Source organism: Prionailurus viverrinus, chromosome A2, assembly GCF_022837055.1.
Source record: "Prionailurus viverrinus isolate Anna chromosome A2, UM_Priviv_1.0, whole genome shotgun sequence".
In the NCBI taxonomy this organism is placed as follows: domain Eukaryota; kingdom Metazoa; phylum Chordata; class Mammalia; order Carnivora; family Felidae; genus Prionailurus; species Prionailurus viverrinus.
The window spans coordinates 13,432,968-13,454,400 of NC_062562.1; the positions used below are offsets into that span (position 1 = coordinate 13,432,968).

Genomic DNA, 21,433 nt, shown 5'->3' on the forward strand with positions numbered 1-21,433 from the left:
CTCGTTCCGGCCTGGAAATGAGCCAATGGGAGACTTAAACGGGGGTTAAAGGACGGGAGTCGCACGTGCGATCCGCAGGGCATCTCGGGAATTGTAGTTTGACTTGATCGCACGAGCCAGTGGGACTCGGGGAAACATAGTAAGCATGTGGTCGAGGCTGGGAATGGCAGAGTGAGCTAGAGGGGGTGGGACGACGCGGCAGACTATCCAATAAACTATAAGGTGTCCGTGACGTCATCGGTTCGCGCCGGAAAGCGCAGCTCACGCGAGTGGTTCACCCGGAGCTGGCGGGGAGGATGGCCGGCTTCGCTTCGCTGGGGCTGTCATCGTGGCTCGTGGAACAATGTCGGCAGCTGGGTTTGAAGCAACCCACGCCTGTACAGCTCGGCTGCATCCCCGCCATCCTGGAGGGTAAGTGTGGCCCCGCCTCTTCCCCAGGAAACCTCCCCACTCCTATCGGCTCCCTTTCCTTCTCGCAGCCTTTGCTCGCGCCAGTTCCGCGAGTGGAGGGATAAGCTTGGACGTGGTTACCGGCGAGCTTGGATCCCAAAGGTAGACTGGACGGTGTTGGCGTTCGGGCTGCACAGTTCACTCCCTGTGTGTCCATACACAAGTGATGTAATCTCAGAAACTTTCGTGACCTCAGAGCACAGGATGAATCGATACTGCTGGGAAAATTTGGTTGCGGTACAGTCTTAATTTTACAAATGGACTCTGAGGTTGTCAAGATTGCTAGTAAATGCAGAACTCTGGTCCGGTGAATACTCTGCTCCCCACTCTAACGGCCCAACCCAGTTTGCCATTAAAGAGATGCCCTTAGGAAACCTTAGGAAGTGACGAGTGGAGGGATTAAATAAACACAAATGAAGGAATAAGTAGGGGGCCTTAGGATGCAAATTGGATGAGGGCATTCAGGTTTTCCCAAACTCAGATGCTCTGTGAGGGGGTCAAAATGAGATCGTAAGTAGTGGCATCTTAGGTCAGGTGGATGTAGATTCCAGGCCAGCCTGCTACTCACTGGCTGTGTGTCCTGGGCACATTTCTGAGACTCGTTTTCCCTTTCTATTCAATGGGAACAGTAATAGTCTCACCCTCCTAGGATTTGTCAGGATGCCTAGGATGTAAATGGCATGGGCCAGTATGGGCATATGGTAACTGCTCATTAAACATTGACTATTGCACACTCTGCCCGATGGAACATTTGTCTACACCTGGGGTGTGTTAATGCCAGTTCGCTCTCTACCCAGGTCGAGACTGCTTGGGCTGTGCCAAGACAGGCAGTGGCAAGACAGCAGCATTTGTCCTGCCCATCTTGCAGAAGCTGTCTGAGGATCCCTATGGCATCTTCTGCCTTGTCCTGACACCCACCAGGTGAGCACCCCACAGGCTTCCTGGGTGAGTTAACCATCTGTGTTCTCTTGGACCAGCACCTTTACCTCTCTTAGCGTGCTTTCCCTGTGTTTAAAATGGAGACAGAAATCATGCCCGCCTCTCACGGGAGGTACAGAATTAACAAGGATAAGTGTTATCCTTATCCTTAACAAGGAAGAGGGCTGAGTACAGGGCTTGTCTCACAGCAAGTGGCTGGACAGGAGCTGTCAATAGTCTTATAGCCTAGGATATAGACACATCTCCTGTTCTTGGGCCAACAAATATGGAAGCTGACTTGGTAAGTCCTGTAACAGTCTGTAGGAGAGGTAGGCACTGCATGCTGTGAGGGTGTGGTCTGGGGAAGGGACAGTGGAGGAAGACTTCATTCATGGGGTGCCTTAAAGGGACAAGTTTGGGGAAGGATATTCTATAGGCAGAGGGAACTGCTATAGTGCATTTGTGCAGAGGTGTGAGAGAGGCAGGGAGCAAGTTGGCCTATGAGAGACAACTTGAGACAAGCCCAGAATGCCAGGAAGAGAGTTAGAATCAATTCTATGGGTATGTGAGCAGAACAGGGCAAGATGGAGGATAGGAAGTGGGCACGTGGGCCAGGGAGAGGCCCGGGCAGAGATGGGGTAGACAGGAGGGGACTTGGACATTGACCAGTCCCAGGGAAGAGGGGACTGACGCTTAGGTTTCAGGCTTTGGTGACTGTGGTGTCGAGGCCACTGCTGAAGAGGAGAGGCCAGTTTGGGTGGGACTGGAGGGAGAAGGGCCATGGGGTGTTGTGGGTCTCAGCTTGGTGAGAGGGCAGGATCCACAACAGGGTTCCAGTGTACAGTTTCCGAGCCTTTATCCCAAGGGCACTGGGAGCTATGGTGGGTGTGTGAGCAGGGGAGGACCAGTTGGGAGGTCTGAGACATACACATGGGAATGGGAAGCAGGCACAGAACCCCCATCTAACCCAGCCTGGCCCCTTCACATCCACAGGGAGCTGGCCTACCAGATTGCAGAGCAGTTCCGGGTCCTGGGGAAGCCTTTGGGCCTGAAAGACTGCATCATTGTCGGCGGCATGGGTACAGGGGGCCCAGGGAGGCTCTGGGTAGGGGACCCCTGCAGCCTCAGACCCCCCTGCCCAGACCCACCTCTCATATTCCACCTGCAGACATGGTGGCCCAGGCCCTAGAGCTGTCCCGGAAGCCACATGTGGTCATCGCCACACCAGGGCGCCTGGCTGACCACCTCCGTAGCTCCAACACTTTCAGCATAAAGAAGATCCGCTTCCTGGTGAGTCGGTCTGGGGCGCTGATTCATCCATTTAGGACATGTGTCTCACAGGCCATCCAGTAGAGCATTAGGAAAGGGGTGATTAGGACAGCTGAGGGATCAACAAGAAGGGGACTAGCCAGGGTGGTTGGGGACAGGGCCTCTCTGAGGAGCTGAGATGGTTGAGGGTGCAGATGTCTGAGAACCGGAGGGAGAATGTTTCAGGGCCCCCGTCCTAGGCTGGGCGGGAGGCGTGTGGGAGGCAGGCCAGGCTGGGCACGTGATCAGGCCCTGGCCGGTGCCCTCACCGCAGATCCACTACTCCCTGCCCCCCGCCGCCTGTGCTGCAGGTGATGGATGAGGCCGACCGGCTGTTGGAACAGGGCTGCACCGACTTCACTGCGGACTTGGAGACCATCCTGGCAGCCGTGCCCACTCGCAGACAGACGCTGCTCTTCAGCGCCACACTGACTGACACGCTCAGAGAGCTTCAGGGTCTGGCCACCAACCAGCCCTTCTTCTGGGAGGCTCAGGCCCCGTGAGTCCACAGCCAGGTTCCAGGGGGCAGGGCAGGCAAGGCATAGGGTTGGGGGTCACACTCAGCAGAGGTTATTGCCCACGGATGGTGTGGGGCATTGGCTCCGTTCGGCAGTAGGGGAAACTGAGTCCACCCATCCCCAGGGTGCGTACGGTGGAACAGCTGGACCAGCGCTACCTGTTGGTGCCTGAGAAGGTCAAGGATGCCTATCTGGTCCACCTGATTCAGAACTTCCAGGATGAGCACGAGGACTGGTCCATCATCATCTTCACCAACACATGCAAGTGAGCATGGGCAGGTCTGCCCCTCTCCTCCCCCCAGATCTCCTCCCATAGCTCTTTCTGAAGGCCCGAGAGGTATGAGGCACACAGCCCGTCTTGGCACTCCAGGGCCTCTGCTCAGACCAGAGATTTCGGAGGATTTGCTCCAGGAGGCCCAGAGAGGTCAAGCAGTTTGCCGAGATCTCCCCTCGTGAAGGTGGAGCCAGGATTTAGGGCTTCTCAGACCTGCTCTTAACCAAAAGGTCTAGGGGCCTCTGGCCCTCCCCGGAAAACCCCTGCAGCGGCTGGGAAGGCCTTGGAGCAGCCTCTCCTCTGTGTCTAGGGGTGTCACTAAGGCCTGGCATATCAGCTCCAGTACTCAGGGCTGTCCTCTCTACAGTCACAGAGGCCTTCAGAATCCTTTGAAGCTCCCGAGGAGATTGTCAGGAGACTGTAGGCTATTCAAGCATGAGCCAGAGTAGATCATGCGGTCTACATCACATCGAGGAGACCTCCTAATTGGCTGCTGCCCTCCAAGAATGTATTGGCTACCAGAAAAGTCTGGATGTAGGGCCGGCTCTCATTGGTTTAGGCCAGGGAAGGGGTCGGCAGAGAGGACGTCAGCAGGCAGGATACCCCTCACCCCTGCTTCTCTTTTACCAGCCGTGCAGGGTCGCCTACTTGTGGTCTTGGGGGTGCCGGGGCAAGAGTGCCTTCCCGAGGCCCTGGCTCTGCAGGGGCCGACAGTGTGTCTTTCCCACCAGGACCTGCCAGATCCTGTGCATGATGCTGCGTAAATTCAACTTCCCCACCGTGGCTCTGCATTCCATGATGAAACAGGTGTGGGATCAGGCCGCCCCCGAGACCCCCACCCCACCCCCAGCCTTGCCCTGGAGACTCGTCCCAGCCTCAGGGCCTTTGCCCAGGCTCTTCCTTCTGCCTAGAATACTTCCTGCCACCCTTTTGCCTCGGTGTGGCCGTCTCATGGGTGAGCCCTGTGAGGGTGGGACTGTCCTAGACTCCACCCTGTCCCAGGCCTCACACAGTAAGTCCTCAAACGCTTGCTGAGATGCTGCCTGACCCCCAATTCTCTCCCCAACTTGGCACCAGAAAGAACGCTTTGCTGCCCTGGCCAAATTCAAGTCCAGCATCTATAGGATCCTGATTGCAACAGACGTGGCCTCCCGGTGAGTGGCCCCGGGGTCTTCCTTCCCATGTGCAAGCCCAGTGACACCCCCACAGAGGGACCAGAGAGAGGGCTGACCTTGGGCAAGAACTGGGGCAGCCCCAACTTCACAGCTGTGTGACCTTGGGTGAGTCCCCATCTTGGTTTCCACGTGTGGACAGGGGCCTGGACATTCCCACAGTGCAAGTGGTTATCAACCACAACACGCCCGGGCTCCCGAAGATCTATATACACCGCGTCGGGCGGACAGCCCGTGCAGGTAAGTGGACGGGGCGGGGTGGCCCTTGGACAACTGTCCTTCCAACCTGCCCACACCATAAGAAACCAAAGTCACGGGCTGGTCGAGAAGATGTGGGGATATAGCCCGCAGGTGAGAGGCAGTGCTTAAAAGTTGGAGGAATCATCCTTTCAAAAGCAAAGGCAGGGAGTGCTCTGGCTTACGAGATTCTCCCCTGTCCTGTGGTCCTGGGCAGGTCATAACAGCTCTCTGGGCCCACTTCCTCCTCAAACGACAGGTAACACGAATGCTGCTCCAAAGGTCACGGGCCTCATCAGCTGTCAGTGCTGTTCCAGCACCAGTCACCCTCACAGAAATGAGGAATAGAGAAACTAGCGTGCACAGATCTGGGCCAAGGCCCGTCGAGGCTTATTGCCGACATAACTCCCTGGTAGCCACGCCCCAGAGGGAAGTCGGCCGTATCTCCGGCCCCCGTGTAAAGCCAGCCTGACAGGAGAGCTGCCTCTCCCGCTGTCTCCTCTGGGATGGACTTGCCCTCACCAGCTCACCAAGCTCTTAACTCTGTTCCCATCAAGAGGAGCCCTGAGCTGCCTAGCGGCCAGAACTTGTCTTTGTTGGCCCCTAGCATGCAGCAGGTAACTATGGCACGTCCTTGCAGGGCGGCAAGGACAGGCCATCACACTGGTGACGCAGTATGACATCCACCTGGTACATGCCATCGAGGAGCAGATCAGTGAGTAGAGGGATGGGAGTGGGGGAGGCGGGTGCCTCCGGGCAAGATGCCCACTCACCCCCTCAGACACCTGCTAAGCTGCTCACGTGAGCAGGCTTAAACGGCACTTTCCTTTCTATGCAATCCCAAATGAAGGCTTTTAGCCCAGTTATCAAAACAGAAGCTTCCCACAGTGGTCCTCAGCAGCTGAAAGCCACATCCGGTGGGAAGGGACTTAGGTTTCTCAGACTGGGGTGCATGGATGGTCCCTGTGGATGAGTCGGAGGCCCCAGGCACAGGGTCTGGATGTGTTTAACACCACCTCTCTTCCCCCACCGGGACGATTTAATTTGTAGCCCAGACCAAGAAATCTATAATCACTGCACAGACTGTCCTAAAACTCAGAAATCTCTGCCCTTTAGAGGACAGTGTTTAAGCCACATCTACACCCAACGTGAGGCTCAAACTCAGGACCCCCAAGATCAGGAGTCGCACACTCTTCCGACCGAGCCAGCCAGGCAGGCACTCCTAAAGGACAGTGTTTTTAAAGAAAATACTTCCAGTCAAATTCCTAATGCTGCTGACAACAAAAAAGAACAGTCTGCCGATCTTCCTTTGGTCTACAATCCCCACTCCTGCTCGCCTGACCCTTATCTGACATGGCCTAGTCTTGCATGCCCCACTGCATGAGGAGCTCACTCCAAAGCCAGAACCCCTCCCCGTGTCATGTCTGCCCTCTCCCGCCCCTACAGAGAAGAAGCTGGAGGAGTTCTCGGTGGAGGAGGCCAAGGTGCTGCAGATCCTTACGCAGGTCAATGTGGTGCGGAGGGAGTGTGAGATTGTAAGTATCGGAGGCCTTGGGGCCCAGGGGCGCCCTTCGAGACAAGGGCCCCCGTGACGGCCTCTCCTTCCCACCCGCCAGAAACTGGAGGCGGCCAACTTTGATGAAAAGAAGGAGATCAACAAGCGGAAGCAGCTGATCCTGGAGGGGAAGGTGAGGGCTGAGCTGGCAGGGGGAGGGGGAGGGTTTCCAGGAGGCCGATTGCCCAGCTCAGCCACCTCCCGGTGTTCCCCATGCCAGGACCCCGACCTGGAGGCCAAACGGAAGGCTGAGCTGGCCAAGATCAAGCAGAAGAACCGGCGCTTCAAGGAGAAGGTGGAGCGGGTGCTGCAGCGGCAGAAGGGTGGCGGGGCGGGCCGCAGGGGGCGTCCGCCCAGGGCCCCCCCTGAAGGTCACGCGGCCCCAGCGCCCACCCAGGACCAGTCCTGAGCCCTGTGTGGCCCCCGCCTGGCCAGCCTGGGATTCCTGCATGGAACCAAGGGTCAGAGGGGTCCTCCCCTCCCCCGGACCTGCTCTGTCCCTGTCGTTGGAACCCATGGACACCCACGCGGTGCACCGCACGGCTCTTCCCGCCCTGCGGCCCCTTCTCAGAGCCTCTGCCAAGAGCCAGGCTGCAGAGGAAGAAAGAATACCAGCTACAAAGTTGAGCTCAACTCCACACACAGTGACCCGGCTTCAGGGTCACCTCGGCAGGGGGTGGGGATTGCCATGGGGCCCCGAAGCCAAGATGTGTTGGTTGTACGAGTCACTAAATAAATGGGTCTCTCCACTTCCCCATCCGACTCTGTGGGAGTGGGGGCAGGGGAGGAGGGTTCAGCTGCTGGTGCTTCCCAAGTCCCCTGGAACATCATGTCGCCCCCACCACACCCCCAGTTCTCCATTCCCATCGGGCCAGGCCCAAAGCTTTGAACTACAGTGCTGGCCATTCTGGCCAGGTGACCCTGGGTTTGAGAAGCCCTCTCTGAACCTCAGTTCCCTCATCTGGAAAATGGGCCCACCAGTGGCACCCCTCTCCACACACAGCCATCAGGTTCAGTGAAATGACTCCCATGTGTAGTGAACACTACCATGTTCTAGGAGCTTCTCTATCTGCTCGCCTGGTGGGATTTGGGGTTTCTAGCCAGAGTAAAGGGGGGGTGTGTGCTTAACCAAGGGCCACCTAAGGGCAAACCGGTCCAGACGTGAGTTGAGCCCAGGGTGGGTAGGGACAGCTATGCTGGGCAGAGCCAGGCTCCTGGCTGTGTGGCCTGGGCATGCTCGTCAGGCTCTGAAACTCCCTCTCCTCACTGGCAAGTGGTTTACTAAGCCCTACACAGCCTGAAGGCGGCTGAGGTGCATCGCAGAGGAAGCAGGTAGAGGGGTCCAGGGACGGCGGTTAGATGCTTGGGTGCCCACACAACACACACAGGCACAGCCACTCTTAGAAATGTAATGTGGGCACCAGCACGCGCCCTGGGGATTCTAGAAATTCTACACAACGAAAAGCCCCAGAACAGCCCCTGAGCTGCGAGCGGCCAGGGCCAGCTGAGGCATTATGGCCAGGCCCTCCCCGGGCTGAGTTAGGCCCCCAGTCCCTGCCAGGGTGAACGGCCCACTGTGCCGCCTGCGGCCCGGCTCGTGCCCCAGGCGGGAATCCTGCGTATAAAACCAGCTCCTGCAGGCCCCGGCTCCCACGCAGACCCCGGCTCCCACGCAGACCCCGCAGCCAGGTTCAGGGCGTGCCCTCTGCCAGGCGGGCTAGGCCCTCCCGCAGCTCGCTCAGCTCAAACAGCCTGACGTCCAGCAGCTGTGCGGCCCGGCCCACCTCAGCCCGTGCCCGTTCCCGCTCGGCCCGCGCCTCCTCCAAGCTGCGCTCCGTTGCCCGCAGCTGGTGCTCCAGCTCGGCGTTGCGGGTCTCCAGGTCCTGCAGGGAGACGATAGGCAAGATTTGAGGCCCCAACAAGCCTTAAGGGTCACCAGCCCTGCCTGGGGCATCCAGCCTCTGAGTGTCATCCCATCAGACCCCACTCTGGGCCATGCCTTAGTCTCTTATCCTCCCTGCAGCTTCTGCCCGAGACACTCCATGGGCCCTTGGCCAATCTGCATGTCATGGAACTGATCACATCCCTCTTCTGCTCAAAACCCTCCTGTGACCCCATTAGGCTGGGAACAAACTCCACTCCCCTCCTTCCTCTCCTTATTCATTCCAACTCAGCCTCGCTGGCTTCCTGGTGGGTCCTTGACTATGTTGAGCGTCTCCCCACCTCAGGGTCTTTGCACATGCCGTGCACTCTGCCCAGGAGGCAAGAGGGAGCATTTCCCCAACTTCTCTCTCCTGGGTCACTAGAGCCTTTGACATCTTCCCCTGCAGGACTCAGAACGTGTCCCGTGAACATTTCTCAGATAAATTCTTCAATGAAAGCCAGGCCAGGGGCGCCTGGGTGGCTCAGTTAAGCATCCAACTTCGGCTCAGGTCATGATCTCAGGGTCTGTGAATTCCAGCCCCACATCAGGCTCCCTGCTGTCAGCCAGCAGCCTGCTTCGAATCCTGTCTCCCTCTCTCTCCCCTCCCCCAAACTCTCTCATGCACTCTTTCTCTCAAAATTAAATGAACATTAAAAAAAAAAAAAAAAAAAAAAAAGCCAGGCTAGTCAGACTTGGGTTCAAATGCAGTCTCCTGATCTCAGGCTGGGGATGTGTGAGGACTTGATGGGGTCAAGCATGGGAATTCAGCAGGGACTCAAAAACGGCTTGTTGAATGAAAGAATGTGAAAAACTGTGCCGATGATCATCCTTTCCAAAACACTGGCTGCAACTGAGGCTTTCCATGCACCTGGTTGTCCCAGTCCTTCACAACCCTAGGTAACTGTCTTCCTGATCCCACCTACGGGTGAACAAACAGGCTCGGGGAGGCACATAGCTGCCCAGGACCCATCGGGAAGGAAAGATCCCAGGTCTGTCCCACCCCCGGGGGCTGGCTGGCTCTCGGCAGGCACCCCACACCCCCCAACCCCCCCGCAACGACACACACCTGCACCTTCTGCTGCGTCTCCTCGCGCTCGGTGGCGTCCAGGGCGTCGCGGGCCCCACCGGTCTGACTCTTCAGTGTCTGGATCTCCTAGAGAAGAGTTCCCAGGGTCTCTTCTGGGGTTCCTGGCTCCCTCGTGAGGGGTCAGGGAAGGTGAAGCCCAGGGACACGCACTCAGCCCTCACCTGGTCCTTGGTTTGCACTAGCGCCTCCAGCTGCTCCAGTGACTGGCCTGGCCCTTCCTTCTCACTGACTGAGGGTGGCTCCGCGGCTGCCTGGGCCTCCAGCTCTGCTACCTGTGTGGACAGGCATGTCAGCCCCTGAGCCCCCCAGCCTGCGCTCTCCTGACCCCCGGGGAATCTGCCCCTTGCTCAGGCACACCTGTGACTAGGTACTCATCCCCTCTGATTCAGGCTACCAACTTGAAGCAGGCAGGACTTCAGGGTTTGACAAAGAGTGACATGATCTCAAACCCGTACTACAGAACAAGAAACTGAGGCTCAGGGGAACAGCCTTGAGATCACACATCCAGTCAGTGAACCCAGGACGGAGGCAGGGGCTCCACAGTTGCCCGGGGCCACTGAGCGTCTCTGGGAGGGAGGGGTCCCCTCACCCGCTGCCGCAGCCTTTCGGCCTCTGCACGCTGGGCCTCCAGCTGCTGCCTCCACTGGGCGGCGGCGGCGTTGGCTTCTCGCAGGGCGCCCGCCAACTTGTTGTTGCTGTCCTGCAGCGCGAAGAACTCGGCCTCCCACTGCACCTCGCCCACGGAGCTGCAGGGACGCGAGGGTTGGCCGGGGCGAGGCTGGGCAGCACTGCGTTTGGGGGCAGGGCAGGACGGTGCCGGAGGCGGGGCGGTGCTGGGGGCGGGGCCGTGGGTGGGGACTTCGCGGGGTAGCGTGATCTCGTCGGGGGCGAGGTGAAAGTAGGTGCCTGGTGTCGGCTCAGGGGGACACACGGAATGGGGAGCGGGGTCAGCCCACCCGGGTGTGCTCAGAACGGGGTGAGGGTGGGGAGGCACCCGGGGGGTTAGAATTTGGCCGGGGAGGCGTAAAAGAGGCAGGGTTAGCCCCGAGGAGCCGGCGAGGTAGGGGCAGGGTCCGCCCCGAGAGGGCGTGGTCAAAGCGGGAGCGCGTTCCAGGGGCGAGGTCGGCTCCAGAAGGGGCAGGATCGGAGTCAGCCTCCTCTCCTTCCCCCCCGGCCTTGGGTACACAGATCCCGCCGCCCTTCGACTTCAGAGAAGTCCCTCTCCGTGCCAGCAGTCCTGCCACGCCCTATGCCCGGCCCTACCCCCTCACCCCTCGGACAGCATCTTCTTGAGCCGCTCGCGCTCTGCGGGGCCGGGGACGTCCGCGCTCTGGCTACGGAACAGTTTCTCGTCGCCGGGGCCGTTGGCGCTGACGAGAGGACTTGGGGGCACCTAAAGGCGTGGGCAGAAGCGGGGTCACATTGCGGGGGGGGGGGGTGGCTTCAGCCAAGGACCAGTCAGGTCATGGCTGGGGTCAGGGTTGATGTTACTGGGGTTGTGACTGAGGACAGGGGTCCTTTCCAGCACTGGGATGGGAGCGCGCCCCTCTTCTCCTCTTCCACCCTCTCTGGCTCCCCATGGTCCCTGGACCAGAGTTCTGAGCACTGTACCCCCACCTTGCCTGCCTGGGCTCTCACCAAGCTCCCAGGAGCGCACTTGATGCCTGCTGGTCTAAATAAACCCACTGAGATATTCAAAATCTGCAAGGGGGTGGGGGCAATGTGAAATCTCTATGCTATTCCTTCACAGCAATGCCCTTCCCTGGGGCCAAATTTCAACATGCTTTTAAGATTCTGACAGGAAGCCTTCTACTAGGCTGAATTCATTATAAGTCCCCCTCCCAGCCTGGACCATGAGCCCTGAGGGCAGGGACCAGCCTACTTTTTCAACTCCCTAACCCTCTTTCCCACACACTAGGTGGTCAGTAGATCATGCTGAATAAATTAATAGGGGAAAGTGCCCCAGGGACAATTTTTTTTTACTCTACCCCTCTACTTAGCCATCTCAACCGTCAGGTTTTTACTCTGCCATCTAAGCTGATTTCTTTCTCTTCCTTCCTTCCTCCCTTCCTTCCTTCCTTCCTTCCTCCCTCCCTCCCTTCCTTCCTTAATGTTTATTTTTGATAGAGAGTGCGAGTGGGGGAGGAGCAGAGAGAGAGGGGGACAGAGGATCCAAAGCAGGCTCTGTGCGACAGCAGCAAGCCTGACGAGGGGTTTGAACTTGCGAACCCTGAGATCATGACCTGAGCTGCAGTCAGACACTCAACCGACTGAGCCACCCAGGTGCCCCAAGCTGGTTTCTAGCCCTCCCCTGATCTAAGGCTAGGCCAGCCGTCCAGAATGTGTTCCTGCCACTTTTCCTCCAAGGCTTCTGTTACAGGTCTAGCTTTACACGATCTGTGAGCATATGGTCTTGGGCACGCGCACAGCACCTGGACCCTCAGTAGCAGTTGAGTGACTGGCAGGCATGGGACAAGGAGGGCTGACCTGGTGGGAAGTGAGTCCCAGGGCTGGACTGGTGAGCTCCCCGCCATCCTGAGATTTCTCCCTTGCCAGCCTTGCTGCTTCCTTTACTTCCTGGAACTTCTCAGCAAACTGGGGTGGGATGGGGGGGGGGCGGGGGGGGAAAGGCAGAACAAACAATCAAAGAAAACCCAGCCCCCTCTCCCAGAGCCCCATTAGGTCACCCTCACCCCCCACCCCCAGCACCAGCCGTGTCACTATGGAGGCGACTTCAGGAGCATCTCCTGAACTAGTTCATCTCCTGAACTAGAAGAGTGGTAAGAAGGCTTAGAAAATGTCCCCAGTGATCAGATTGAGTATCATGGCGGAGGGTGGGATGTTCACGGAAGTGTATTACATTGAGGCACCTTGAAAAAGGGATCGGTCCCCTTTTCCTCTCAGCCAGGCTTATTTCAGCAAGGAGAGCCTCAGGTGAGTGCTGTCTGGAATGCCTGGGACACTTGTGAATATCTTTTTATAACAAAGAGAAAGCAGGTCTTGGGCTCAGAGCCTCTTAGAGGCACCTGTAGCCAGTGGGCAAGTAAATCACCCTTTTCTCATTTTCACTGTACTTATGTTTACATTTACCACTTATACACCAGTTTTCCAGTTGGGGTAGGACACACTCACTTGTTTTTCATTTTCAAATAAATTTCCTTAGTGCGAAAATACATTCTTTAAAGAAACTATTTACATACACACAGTCACTCGATTGGGGCAGCAGCGGGGCCAGTGCAATTCATTGCGGTGGGGGGGTGGGGGGAGGGAAAAGGGGATGATCTTTTCAAAAAACAGTCTAAGAGCAACTGAATATACTCAGTGGGGAAAAAATACTCCTACCTTATACCACCCACAGAAATTAATTCAAGACCTAAATTTGAAAGGAAAATTAAAGCTTCTAGAAGAGAAGAAAATCCTCACGATCTCATTAGGAATCAGAAAGCACTAACCATCCAGGGAAACAATGGATGAGACAATACTGAAGCCCAGAGACAGCAGAGGGTGGAGGGAGGCAGTGAAGAAGGTAGGGCTGGGGTGTGTGAGGGAACTCTTAGCCCATCCCAGGCACCCAGAGAAGGGTAGGGTGTGTCCAAAATTGGAACAAGTGGCCAGCAGAGCTGAGACATGAGCCAGGGAACCAGGAAGGGACTTCCGGCTTCTTCTGATACCCATTCCACAGCTGGGAAGACTGGAAACCCAGTACCTCCAGGGGCCCCAGTATACCCAGAAGACATAGGCCCAGCTCCATCCCTCCCACCGTGGCATCCTACCAGCCCACCTGGGTCAGATGCTGCTCAGAAGCAAAGCCGAGGCCATAGACAGTGTTGGCACGACTGTCTGCCCACTGTCCAAACTTCTGGGAGGTTTTGGTAAAGGTCATGTTGGGGGTGACAGTGCTGTTGATGATGGCCTGGGGAGAGGTGGGGAGCAAAGTTCAAGGTTGATGAGACTGACGATAATAATGAATAGGAAACCCCCAGTGGATCACTTTGTCTTAGCTCCTCAGAGATCCTTGGTCTGAGCCATTTCGGGAGGGAGACTGATCCAGGGCTCCTCCCCAACCCCAGCCCCCAGGCACCCGGCAAGGCAACGACCAGACCCAGGCCTGTTGCCGAGACCCCTTGGGCCTGCCACCCCACCCAGGCCCTGCCAGGACCTTGGCACCCCCAATGCTGATGATTCGGTAGACATTGCGGGTGGCATCATAAAAGTAGGAGACAGTGAGCGCGTGCTTGCCCGCTGGGATCCAGTTCCGCTTGGTGGCCGGGTCAATCTGGAACACGTGCGCCCTTGTGCTGAAGATGGGCTGCTCCCTGCATGGGGAGAGTGTTCTCAGCAGGGCTGGGCATCCCCGGGGGGGGGGGGGGACTCAGGGCCAAGCTGCGGAGGCAGGGACTCACCTGGCTGTGGACATTGGTCAGGCTGGGCTGGGTGGGCTCCAAGAGGCAGCCAGAAGGATGGCAGGAGGTATGGTTTCAGCCTCTGCGGGGGACAGGGGGCTTGTGAGCATCTCCCCAGGACAGGCTTGGGGAAACCAAGCGGGTCCAACCTCAGGAAGCACCACCAAATACATACACCATTCATAGAACCTCAGTCAAAAAGGTGAGAGAATCAGCAGATCACCCAGAGCACAACGGCCCTGGAGGAAGCTCTCACAACACCTTGAGCCGGAGATGGCTCTCTAAGAAGGAGCCAGGTGGCCCCTGATAGCCCAGTGTAAACTTCTCAGCATGCTAGGCACTGAAGTCCCAGAGAAACCCCCTCAATCTTGGGGCTGGGTAGAGAAGGGCCAAGGCCAACTCCCGCTTGGGATTTTCTGCCACATTCACTCATCACTCCCCAAACCAGGATCTCTATCAAAATGTAGGGCATCACCAGGTGCCTACTGGGAGACCAGTCCCCCCACCGAACCCACAGAGAGACACCTCGGCTTCCACTCTAGGGCAGAGGCACATCTTGGAGTCAAAGTCCAAACCCCCAGGTAGCTCCCAGCCTAGTTAAAAAGATAAGATGTAGCCAAAGAACTTTACTCTGGTGCCAGATGGCCCGTGACCACTCAACCCCAATGCCATCCATGCAGGGCTGGGTGGGACCAAGGACTGGGAGAGGGGGCTCCCCAGCCTCTCTTGGTTCCTCCAGCCACAACCCCACAGAAACCAGGAACAGTTGCCCTGGAGAATTCCCGACCCTCACCTCTGTGCCCCCAAAACCTGTACCAGGGGGATCTGTGGAGGATCCAGGAGGGACCTGGCGGAAGGAGGTGGCAAGGTGGGGGAAGGGAGGCCCCAGGGGAGCGGCCTCCTTGGTCAGAGGAGGGATGCCCCCCCCACCCTGTCCTGGGCAGCTGCTGCCCCGGTCACAGGGTCTGAAACCGGAGCCCCTGGGTGGGGGAGGGGCGGCAGCTCTGGCCGGGGCTGGGAGCGGGTCCTGGGTCGAAGCAGGGTTCCAGGGTGCAGGGGTCCCAGGAACACAGGCCCTTCCGGCCCTGACAGTCCTGCCGAGACTTGCAGCTTTGGGGAAAGTTACTCACCAACTAGTCATGTGCCTCAGACGCCTCCGGCCGCGGGGCTCCCGAAGGAGGCCCCGACCCCGCCCGGTGCCCAGGATCCCCAATCGCGTGTGGGGGCGAAGCCCCACCCCAAGCGTCCCAGTCCGGGGGGCCTGATATTCAGCAAGGAAGCAGTTCCCATCCGCGTCAGAAGCGGGGCGCCCAATGCGCGCCCCAACTTCGGGAAGTGCCACCCTCGACCAGGGAACCTCCGAGACGGGCGCAACGCCCCCCAACTCCGGGTCCAGAACTTCGGGGACACATTCTCCGCCTCCTCCAACGCCAGCCCCAGAACTTCGGGGATCCCTCGCGCCACCTCCGACTGCTAAATATCGGGGATTCCCTGCCACCCCTCCAGCCTCGGGCCCGGAATTTCGGGATCCCCTCGTGCCGCCTCCCTCTCCCAGGCCCGGAACGTCGGGGACACCGCAGTCTCCTCCAACGCCGGGTCCGGAACTTTGGGAACCCCTCGCACGGTGCCCTCTTCGACCCCGACTCCGGAACTTCGGGGCCCCTGCGCCCTCTCAAGCCCTGGAACTTCGGGACTCCCCGAGCCGCACCCAGCCTCCGTGTCCGGAACTTCGGGGACCCCCGCGCCCTCCCCCGGCCCTAGAACCTCGCGGGCCCCCGCGTCCCCGACGCAGGCTCGGACAGCCGGGCTCACCCTGCGGGCTCGGCGCCCCGCGAGTGTCCGGGCGCGAGTCGGGTGCTGCCCCGCGGCGCCGACTCCCCGCAGCCGGGCGCCCCGTTCGCTTGCTGGCTCCGGGGCCCGCGCCCTCCACGCCGCCCTCCGCGCCGCCCTCCGCACCGCCCGCGCCTTTGTCTGCGCCTCCGCCGCCGCCCGCGCCGCCTCCGGTCCCATCGCGGCCGGTCCCGACGCGGCCGCCGCCCGCCCCGCCTCCCCGGGCCTCCGAGGCTGCCCCGCAGCGCCCCCTGCCGGCCCTCCGCGGCGGGGGGGGGGGAGGGGGAGAGGGAGGGACGGAAGTTGGGAGGAAGGCGGGAGAGGATGGGCGGGGAAGGGGTTAAGGACGGGGAAGAGGGACAGGGGGTGGGGATGGGGACAGAGACCCAGACCCAGAGATAGAAAGACCGGGGAGAGACACAGGAGACAGAAGGAGCGTGTGGCTTCATCGTCCCGTCAGGGGTGGCCTTGACCCTCCAGGTCACTGCTGCCCACCTTCTCACTGCCTGAGGTCATGACCTTCTGCTTTTGATGGGATTCCCTCTCCACTTGCCGGGGATCCAGGGACAGGGGCCTCTCTACCGCACAGAGGTGGGTGCCTGCACACAGTAGGTGCTCAGTAGGTGTTACCAGGAAATGAAAGAGAAACAGGCAGGGAGAGCTGGAAGAGGCTGAGAGAGAGAGACAAACAGCAGGCACTTAATGAGGCTTGATCAGGGGTGCACCGTTCAGAATCCTTCCTGCTTGACTTCCCACCCAGCTCTGATCCCCAGTTGGGGACGGGCTTCTGTCCACCTGGTCTCCCTCAAGAGGATGGCTTAACAGTGCCAGCCATGGTTAGATTATCAGTACTGCTATGCTATAGGGTCCCAGAACCTAGGGCAGAGGGAATATTGGGGCCTGGTTGCCACCGAATGAGTGAATCCCCTGGAGGTCCTCGGGCCTGGGTCAGAAGGAGCCCTTCATGCACTTGCCAGGAGAGGGTCCTTCTGGAGCTGAGCCAAGCTCAGCCTCCCCAGGCCCAAGTCCACCTGTGGGGCCCGCTGGTCAATCCTGTGGCTGCCCTTTCTCTGGACTCCTCCAAAGTCACACAGTGCCATTGGGTTCATGGACAGAGGCACGGCAGCTCCTCAGAACCAAGGCCCACAGTTCCCTAAAGTTCTGAACCTCATGTTTTGTTTTGTCTTGTTATGTTTTCGGTGCAAAAAAGGCGATTTTATTAAAGCAGGGGGATCGGGGTCCATGGGCAGAGAGCTGCCTGAACCTCATGTTTGAGCTTGCCGACCACCTCACAGGTTTTGTTTTTTACCTTCTTCGTCCCGTGTCCTTTCTCTGTTCCTTTATTTCTGTTTTCCCTGACAAGAATCCTACATCTAGGCTGGTAGCTATCTTCAAATTACTTTTAGGTTGAATTCCTGGTCATGTCGTTTCCGGAGACTTATTCCCAGGCCAAGATCAGGGTTTATTTCGCTTCAGGTCTTTGCCCAACCGGATCCTTCCACCTTTCTGCAGGCATATACTCCGCCTTGTCCTTCCAGGCTCAGCACCACTGCCCCCTCTCCGCCTGGAAACTTCTCTGTCTTGGGCTTGGAGGGGGATCTCGCTGTGTTCTGCGCTATGCCCCCATCACTTTCTGTGCGACCCCTGACCTGTACTACCTGTTTATTACTTGGGTCATGACCAGATCTGGGCATTTTGGGGAGGGCTGGCCCATCCTGGAGCCTCAGCCTCAGCCACTACGAGAGGAACTGCTCACCAACGCTAGGGAAACGGAGCCTGTGGCCTCAGTTTCCCCAGCTGCTTCTAACTTCACAAGGCATCTGCACAAGCAAAGGATTTGGCTTTGCTTTCAGGCCTGAAGCCACAAAACGCTTTGAACATTGTGGGGAACAAAGAAAATACCGTCTGTTCTGTGCAGAGAGTGACTTTTCCTTATTACCAAAAAAAAAAAAAAATTAAGTAACTGGGAAAGGTGCCGACAGGGCCAAGGCTTCTGGAAGCCACTCAGGGTGTGCCGAGTGCTGGCCGGCTGCAGGGCCACGGCCATGTGGCCACTCTGTGGGGGCGGCCAGGAGAGGGGCCCAGGTAGACTTTACCCCTTGTGTGGGCAGAAGACAACGACATGAGAGAGAGTGGGAGTTGAATCACTTCCCAGGCCCCCCTCAGGCTGCCGGGAGGGGTTGGGCTGGGGCTCACCTTGAGCAGCCCTGACCTGAAGATGGAAGCTCCTCATTCTCCCCTGGGTATAGATTGCCCCAAGCATGGCTGCCCCAAGCTGCCACCTCCACCCCAGCCTGAGACCTCTTCTGCCTGGGGATGTCCTTACAGTGTGGGCAGAGGCCACCACCCCAGGGTGACTGATTATGAGCGACAGCTTTCCCTTGGTGCTGAGGGAGGATATCAGAAAATGAACTTCCTGTCACAGAGGGGACCAAGCAGAGAGTAGAGCAAGTTTATTTGGCTCTAGAGAAGCTGCATTTGCAGAGTGGCTCTTCCGGGTCAGTCTCTGGCCTCTGCGTGGTTAAATCGGACCCACCTTTGGACTGAAGCTAAATTGTCTCTCCTCCCTGGAGGGTTCCTGTCCCACCAGATCAGGGGAAGTCTGTCACCCTTCCCCAAAGCCACATGCCCAATCTCATGGTATGGAGGACAGTGGCCACTTCGATCCGTTTACGACATGATTTGGTTCCTAGCCACCTCTTCTGTGGTTCTATCCCGGCACCTAGAGCAGGACTGACCTGCAGCAGGAACTCTTTATTTTTTATTTTTTATTTTATTTTATTTTTTTTTCAGCAGGAACTCTTTAAATGATTCTTTAAATGAAGAGAGGCTATGGGGCGCCTGGGTGGCGCAGTCGGTTAAGCGTCCGACTTCAGCCAGGTCACGATCTCGCGGTCCGTGAGTTCGAGCCCCGCGTCAGGCTCTGGGCTGATGGCTCAGAGCCTGGAGCCTGTTTCCGATTCTGTGTCTCCCTCTCTCTGCGCCTCCCCTGTTCATGCTCTGTCTCTCTCTGTCCCAAAAATAAATAAACGTTGAAAAAAAAATTAAAAAAAAAATAAAAATAAAAATAAAAATAAATGAAGAGAGGCTCCCCAAACCCCAGTATTGATCCTTGATGGTCTCCAGAGTCACGTGACCAAGGAGTGCATCTCAGCCCTGCCTCTTACCAGCAGTGTGGCCTCAAAGAAGACATTTTCCCTCTCTGTGCCTTAGTTACTCCATCTATAAAATGGGCATAAAAATGGTACTCACTTCTGAAGTTTCCTGTAAGGACCCAACAAGTCTTTGTGTGCAAAGGGCATGACCCCAGGAGCTTAACAAATGCTGGTTGTTATAAACATTATACTTATTCTTGGCCGTCTGGGCATGTGGTTTTTGATCCTGAGCCAAATTCTTAAGATTTTCTTTCAGGGGTTGAAGAATCCCAACTAGGCATGAGCTTTCAAGGACAGAAGGAGGTCCAATGGCATGATGATTTCTAAATCTTTATCTCTGGGACCCTTATATGCTCCCCCAGCCACACTCCTCCTCTTTCTCCCCATTCCCCCAGCCGTGGCCAGTTGGGCCAGCCACCAGAACTTATCCTCCTGAAAAGCTCCTATTCGTCCCTCAAAGTCCCACCTCCAATGCCCTCTTCTCTGAGAAGCCCTTCCGTGTCTCCCTCTGGACCTTCCCCAACACACTCCCTCCTTCTGAGCCAAGCCTGATCCCTATGGACTAGGGGTGCCTGTGTCCAGCTCTGACTCCCCCAGCCTGAAGGTACCTCAAGGGCGGGGCTGAAGCTTCTCTTGGGCTTGGCATCTCCCAGCATGGGGGTCACGGCGTAGGAGAGTTTGGTGACTCAATGCTGGTGACTTTTCATCACTCGAAAGTGATCCCACCTTAAATTCAGATCCAACTCAACTTATGCACAAGGACAAAGTAAATCCATTAAACAAGCCGCCTCCAGGAAGGCATGAAAGGGCTAAGGGGAGGGGGCCTGACACTGGGTTATGGACTTGAGCTCCCAGGACCTGGGAGGGTTGGGGGTGGGGGTGGGCAACACTTGAGCCCCCTCCAAACTCCAAACCTGGATCTGCGGTTTGGTTCCCACAGACCTAATTACCCTCATTTGCCACATGCACTAATTACCTCCGCGGTGCCAGGTGGCTGGGCGGGGCTGCCCCACTTCTGGGAGGTAGGTCGGGGCCCGATTATTTTTGGCTGTGTCGTCCTTGAAGACTCTGCCATCCTTCTGTGTGAAGGGCAGAAAGTGGGGCGGAAAAATTGCGGCCACATCAGTAGGGACGCTCGGAGACTTAGGGGTCAGGTTGGCCCAGGAGCTCCCTGAGCAGCGGGGTTTGGGTCCGAGGCCTCAGGGTCTTTGGTACCTAGCTGGAGGCAGCAAGACCTAGAGGGGCTGAGAATCACCCAGATCCATGGTGCACTGGTTTGGAGGCCTGTCTTAAATGTCCCACGGGTGCGACAGGGCTTGAGTAGGTAGTCAGAGGGGCCTGAGTGCAAATTCTGACTTCCACCCATTTGATGCATGTTACTGAGCATGTGAGCCCCTCTCTTTGCACCTTTCCTGACGGATCAGATGGGGATAATAATTCACAAAGACTACTCTGGGCAGAGGGCACAGCATATGCAAAGGCCCTGAGGTGGGGATGGGCTGAGTATGCTGGAGGAACAGTGAGGGTCCAGAGAGGAGTGAATGGGAAGAGAGTAGGGGTCACTGAAGGCGAAGGAGGTCACAGGGGCCAGGTGAGATCTCATAAGCGGTGATGTGGTGTGTGGGTTTCACGCCAAGGGTACCGGGGAGCCATGGGGGAGTTTGGAGACAGAGAGGAAGGGACGTGATCGGATTTACATTGCAGGCTCCAGGCCAGGTTTCAGCTCTTGAGAGAGAATCCGGTATCTGTACATGTACAGAATGGGGACAGACCCTCCCTTTCTTTGAGCCTCAGTTTTCTTATCTGAGACGGAGTCCTGAGGCTCAGACAGCCCCAGGACACACTGGACCGTTAGTCAGGGAAGTTCCCTTCCCCCGAGCTCCCAAATTCCTACATGCCCTCCTCTCTGCCTGCCCTCTCCTCCTACTCTCCTTCTGTGGCCTTAAAGGAACAGCTGTGGGAACAGAGAGCGGGAAGCCGCGGGGAAGGCAACACGGAGGGGCTCCGGGGGCCGTGTTCCCGATTGGTGACAGCCCACATGGGGCCAAATGTTCTTACAGGAACCCGGTGACTCAGATGCCGCAGCCTCCTCCCTCAGTCTGCTAGAGGAGGCCATTCCTGGTCGCTAGGCATAGGTGAGAATCAGCATGTGCCCCTCCGGGTGGGCCCCAAACCAGTCCGTCCCAGCCTCCACTGCAGGGATCCCCTTAACTGGATGCATCGCTCGCTTTCCTGCTCTCATAGCTTCTCTGGCTCTGCTGGAGGCTTCAGTGGGAGAATCTGGCTCCTAACTGCCATTGGCCAAGGAGCTGAACCCCGTCTCTGGACCTTTACCCTTAACCCCACCACTGAGCCTTCACACTCAGCCCCACCTATGACTGGAAACGTCAGCTCTAACACCCTCTCCTTCAGGAAGCCTTCCCAGATTCCCTCCACTGCCCCAACCGGGAGTGTCTGTATCCAGCTCCGTCCCGGATGCAGACTGGGGGCTCCTTAGAGTCCTGGCCCAGCGCAAGGCCTCTCAGGGCCCCAATTGTTGTCCAGTGTGGGAAGGCTCAAAGAGACCCTGGGGGAGGAGGAATCTCCATGGCCCTGCCTCTAA

General features: G+C 57.7%; 2 protein-coding genes across 5 annotated transcripts; one reads left to right on the forward strand and one right to left on the reverse strand.

Annotated features, from left to right (window-relative positions):
- Positions 1-87: 87 nt before the first annotated feature.
- DDX49 (DEAD-box helicase 49) lies at positions 88-7,185 on the forward strand. The gene is made up of 13 exons (XM_047850539.1): positions 88-411; positions 1,248-1,371; positions 2,362-2,447; positions 2,537-2,658; positions 2,988-3,175; positions 3,319-3,459; positions 4,200-4,275; positions 4,546-4,622; positions 4,783-4,880; positions 5,518-5,592; positions 6,324-6,412; positions 6,494-6,565; positions 6,653-7,185. The coding sequence occupies exons 1-13, from the start codon at positions 297-299 to the stop codon at positions 6,839-6,841; spliced, it is 1,452 nt and encodes a 483-aa protein (XP_047706495.1). The 5' UTR covers positions 88-296; the 3' UTR covers positions 6,842-7,185.
- Positions 7,186-7,827: 642 nt separating this feature from the next.
- On the reverse strand, positions 7,828-15,841 carry HOMER3 (homer scaffold protein 3). 4 transcript variants are annotated; one of them, XM_047850541.1, is made up of 10 exons: positions 15,659-15,837; positions 13,847-13,928; positions 13,603-13,759; positions 13,225-13,356; positions 11,931-12,038; positions 10,715-10,836; positions 10,033-10,189; positions 9,605-9,715; positions 9,423-9,509; positions 7,828-8,315 (listed from the first exon to the last, which is right to left on the reverse strand). In XM_047850541.1, the coding sequence occupies exons 2-10, from the start codon at positions 13,858-13,860 to the stop codon at positions 8,124-8,126; spliced, it is 1,080 nt and encodes a 359-aa protein (XP_047706497.1). In that variant the 5' UTR covers positions 13,861-13,928; positions 15,659-15,837; the 3' UTR covers positions 7,828-8,123. The 4 variants fall into 4 exon arrangements, 3 of the variants coding, with proteins under 3 accessions (XP_047706497.1, XP_047706498.1, XP_047706499.1); XM_047850542.1 differs by lacking the exon at positions 15,659-15,837 and adding an exon at positions 14,977-15,578; XR_007150426.1 differs by lacking the exon at positions 7,828-8,315 and having other exon boundaries at positions 10,033-10,349; positions 15,659-15,841.
- Positions 15,842-21,433: the final 5,592 nt, after the last annotated feature.

Bases quoted from the DNA above. Each gene is read 5' to 3' on its own strand.
- HOMER3 (XM_047850541.1), bottom strand. The intron at 10,837-11,930 runs GTCAGCCCTCCT...CCACGCCTTTAG, and splicing joins TGGGACTCACTTCCCACCAG to GTGCCCCCAAGTCCTCTCGT. The intron at 8,316-9,422 runs GTGTGTGTCGTT...GTCTCCCTGCAG, and splicing joins AGACGCAGCAGAAGGTGCAG to GACCTGGAGACCCGCAACGC.
- DDX49 (XM_047850539.1), top strand. From the start codon at position 297: ATGGCCGGCTTCGCTTCGCTGGGGCTGTCATCGTGGCTCGTGGAACAA. The intron at 2,448-2,536 runs GTACAGGGGGCC...TTCCACCTGCAG, and splicing joins CATCATTGTCGGCGGCATGG to ACATGGTGGCCCAGGCCCTA. The intron at 5,593-6,323 runs GTGAGTAGAGGG...CCGCCCCTACAG, and splicing joins TGCCATCGAGGAGCAGATCA to AGAAGAAGCTGGAGGAGTTC.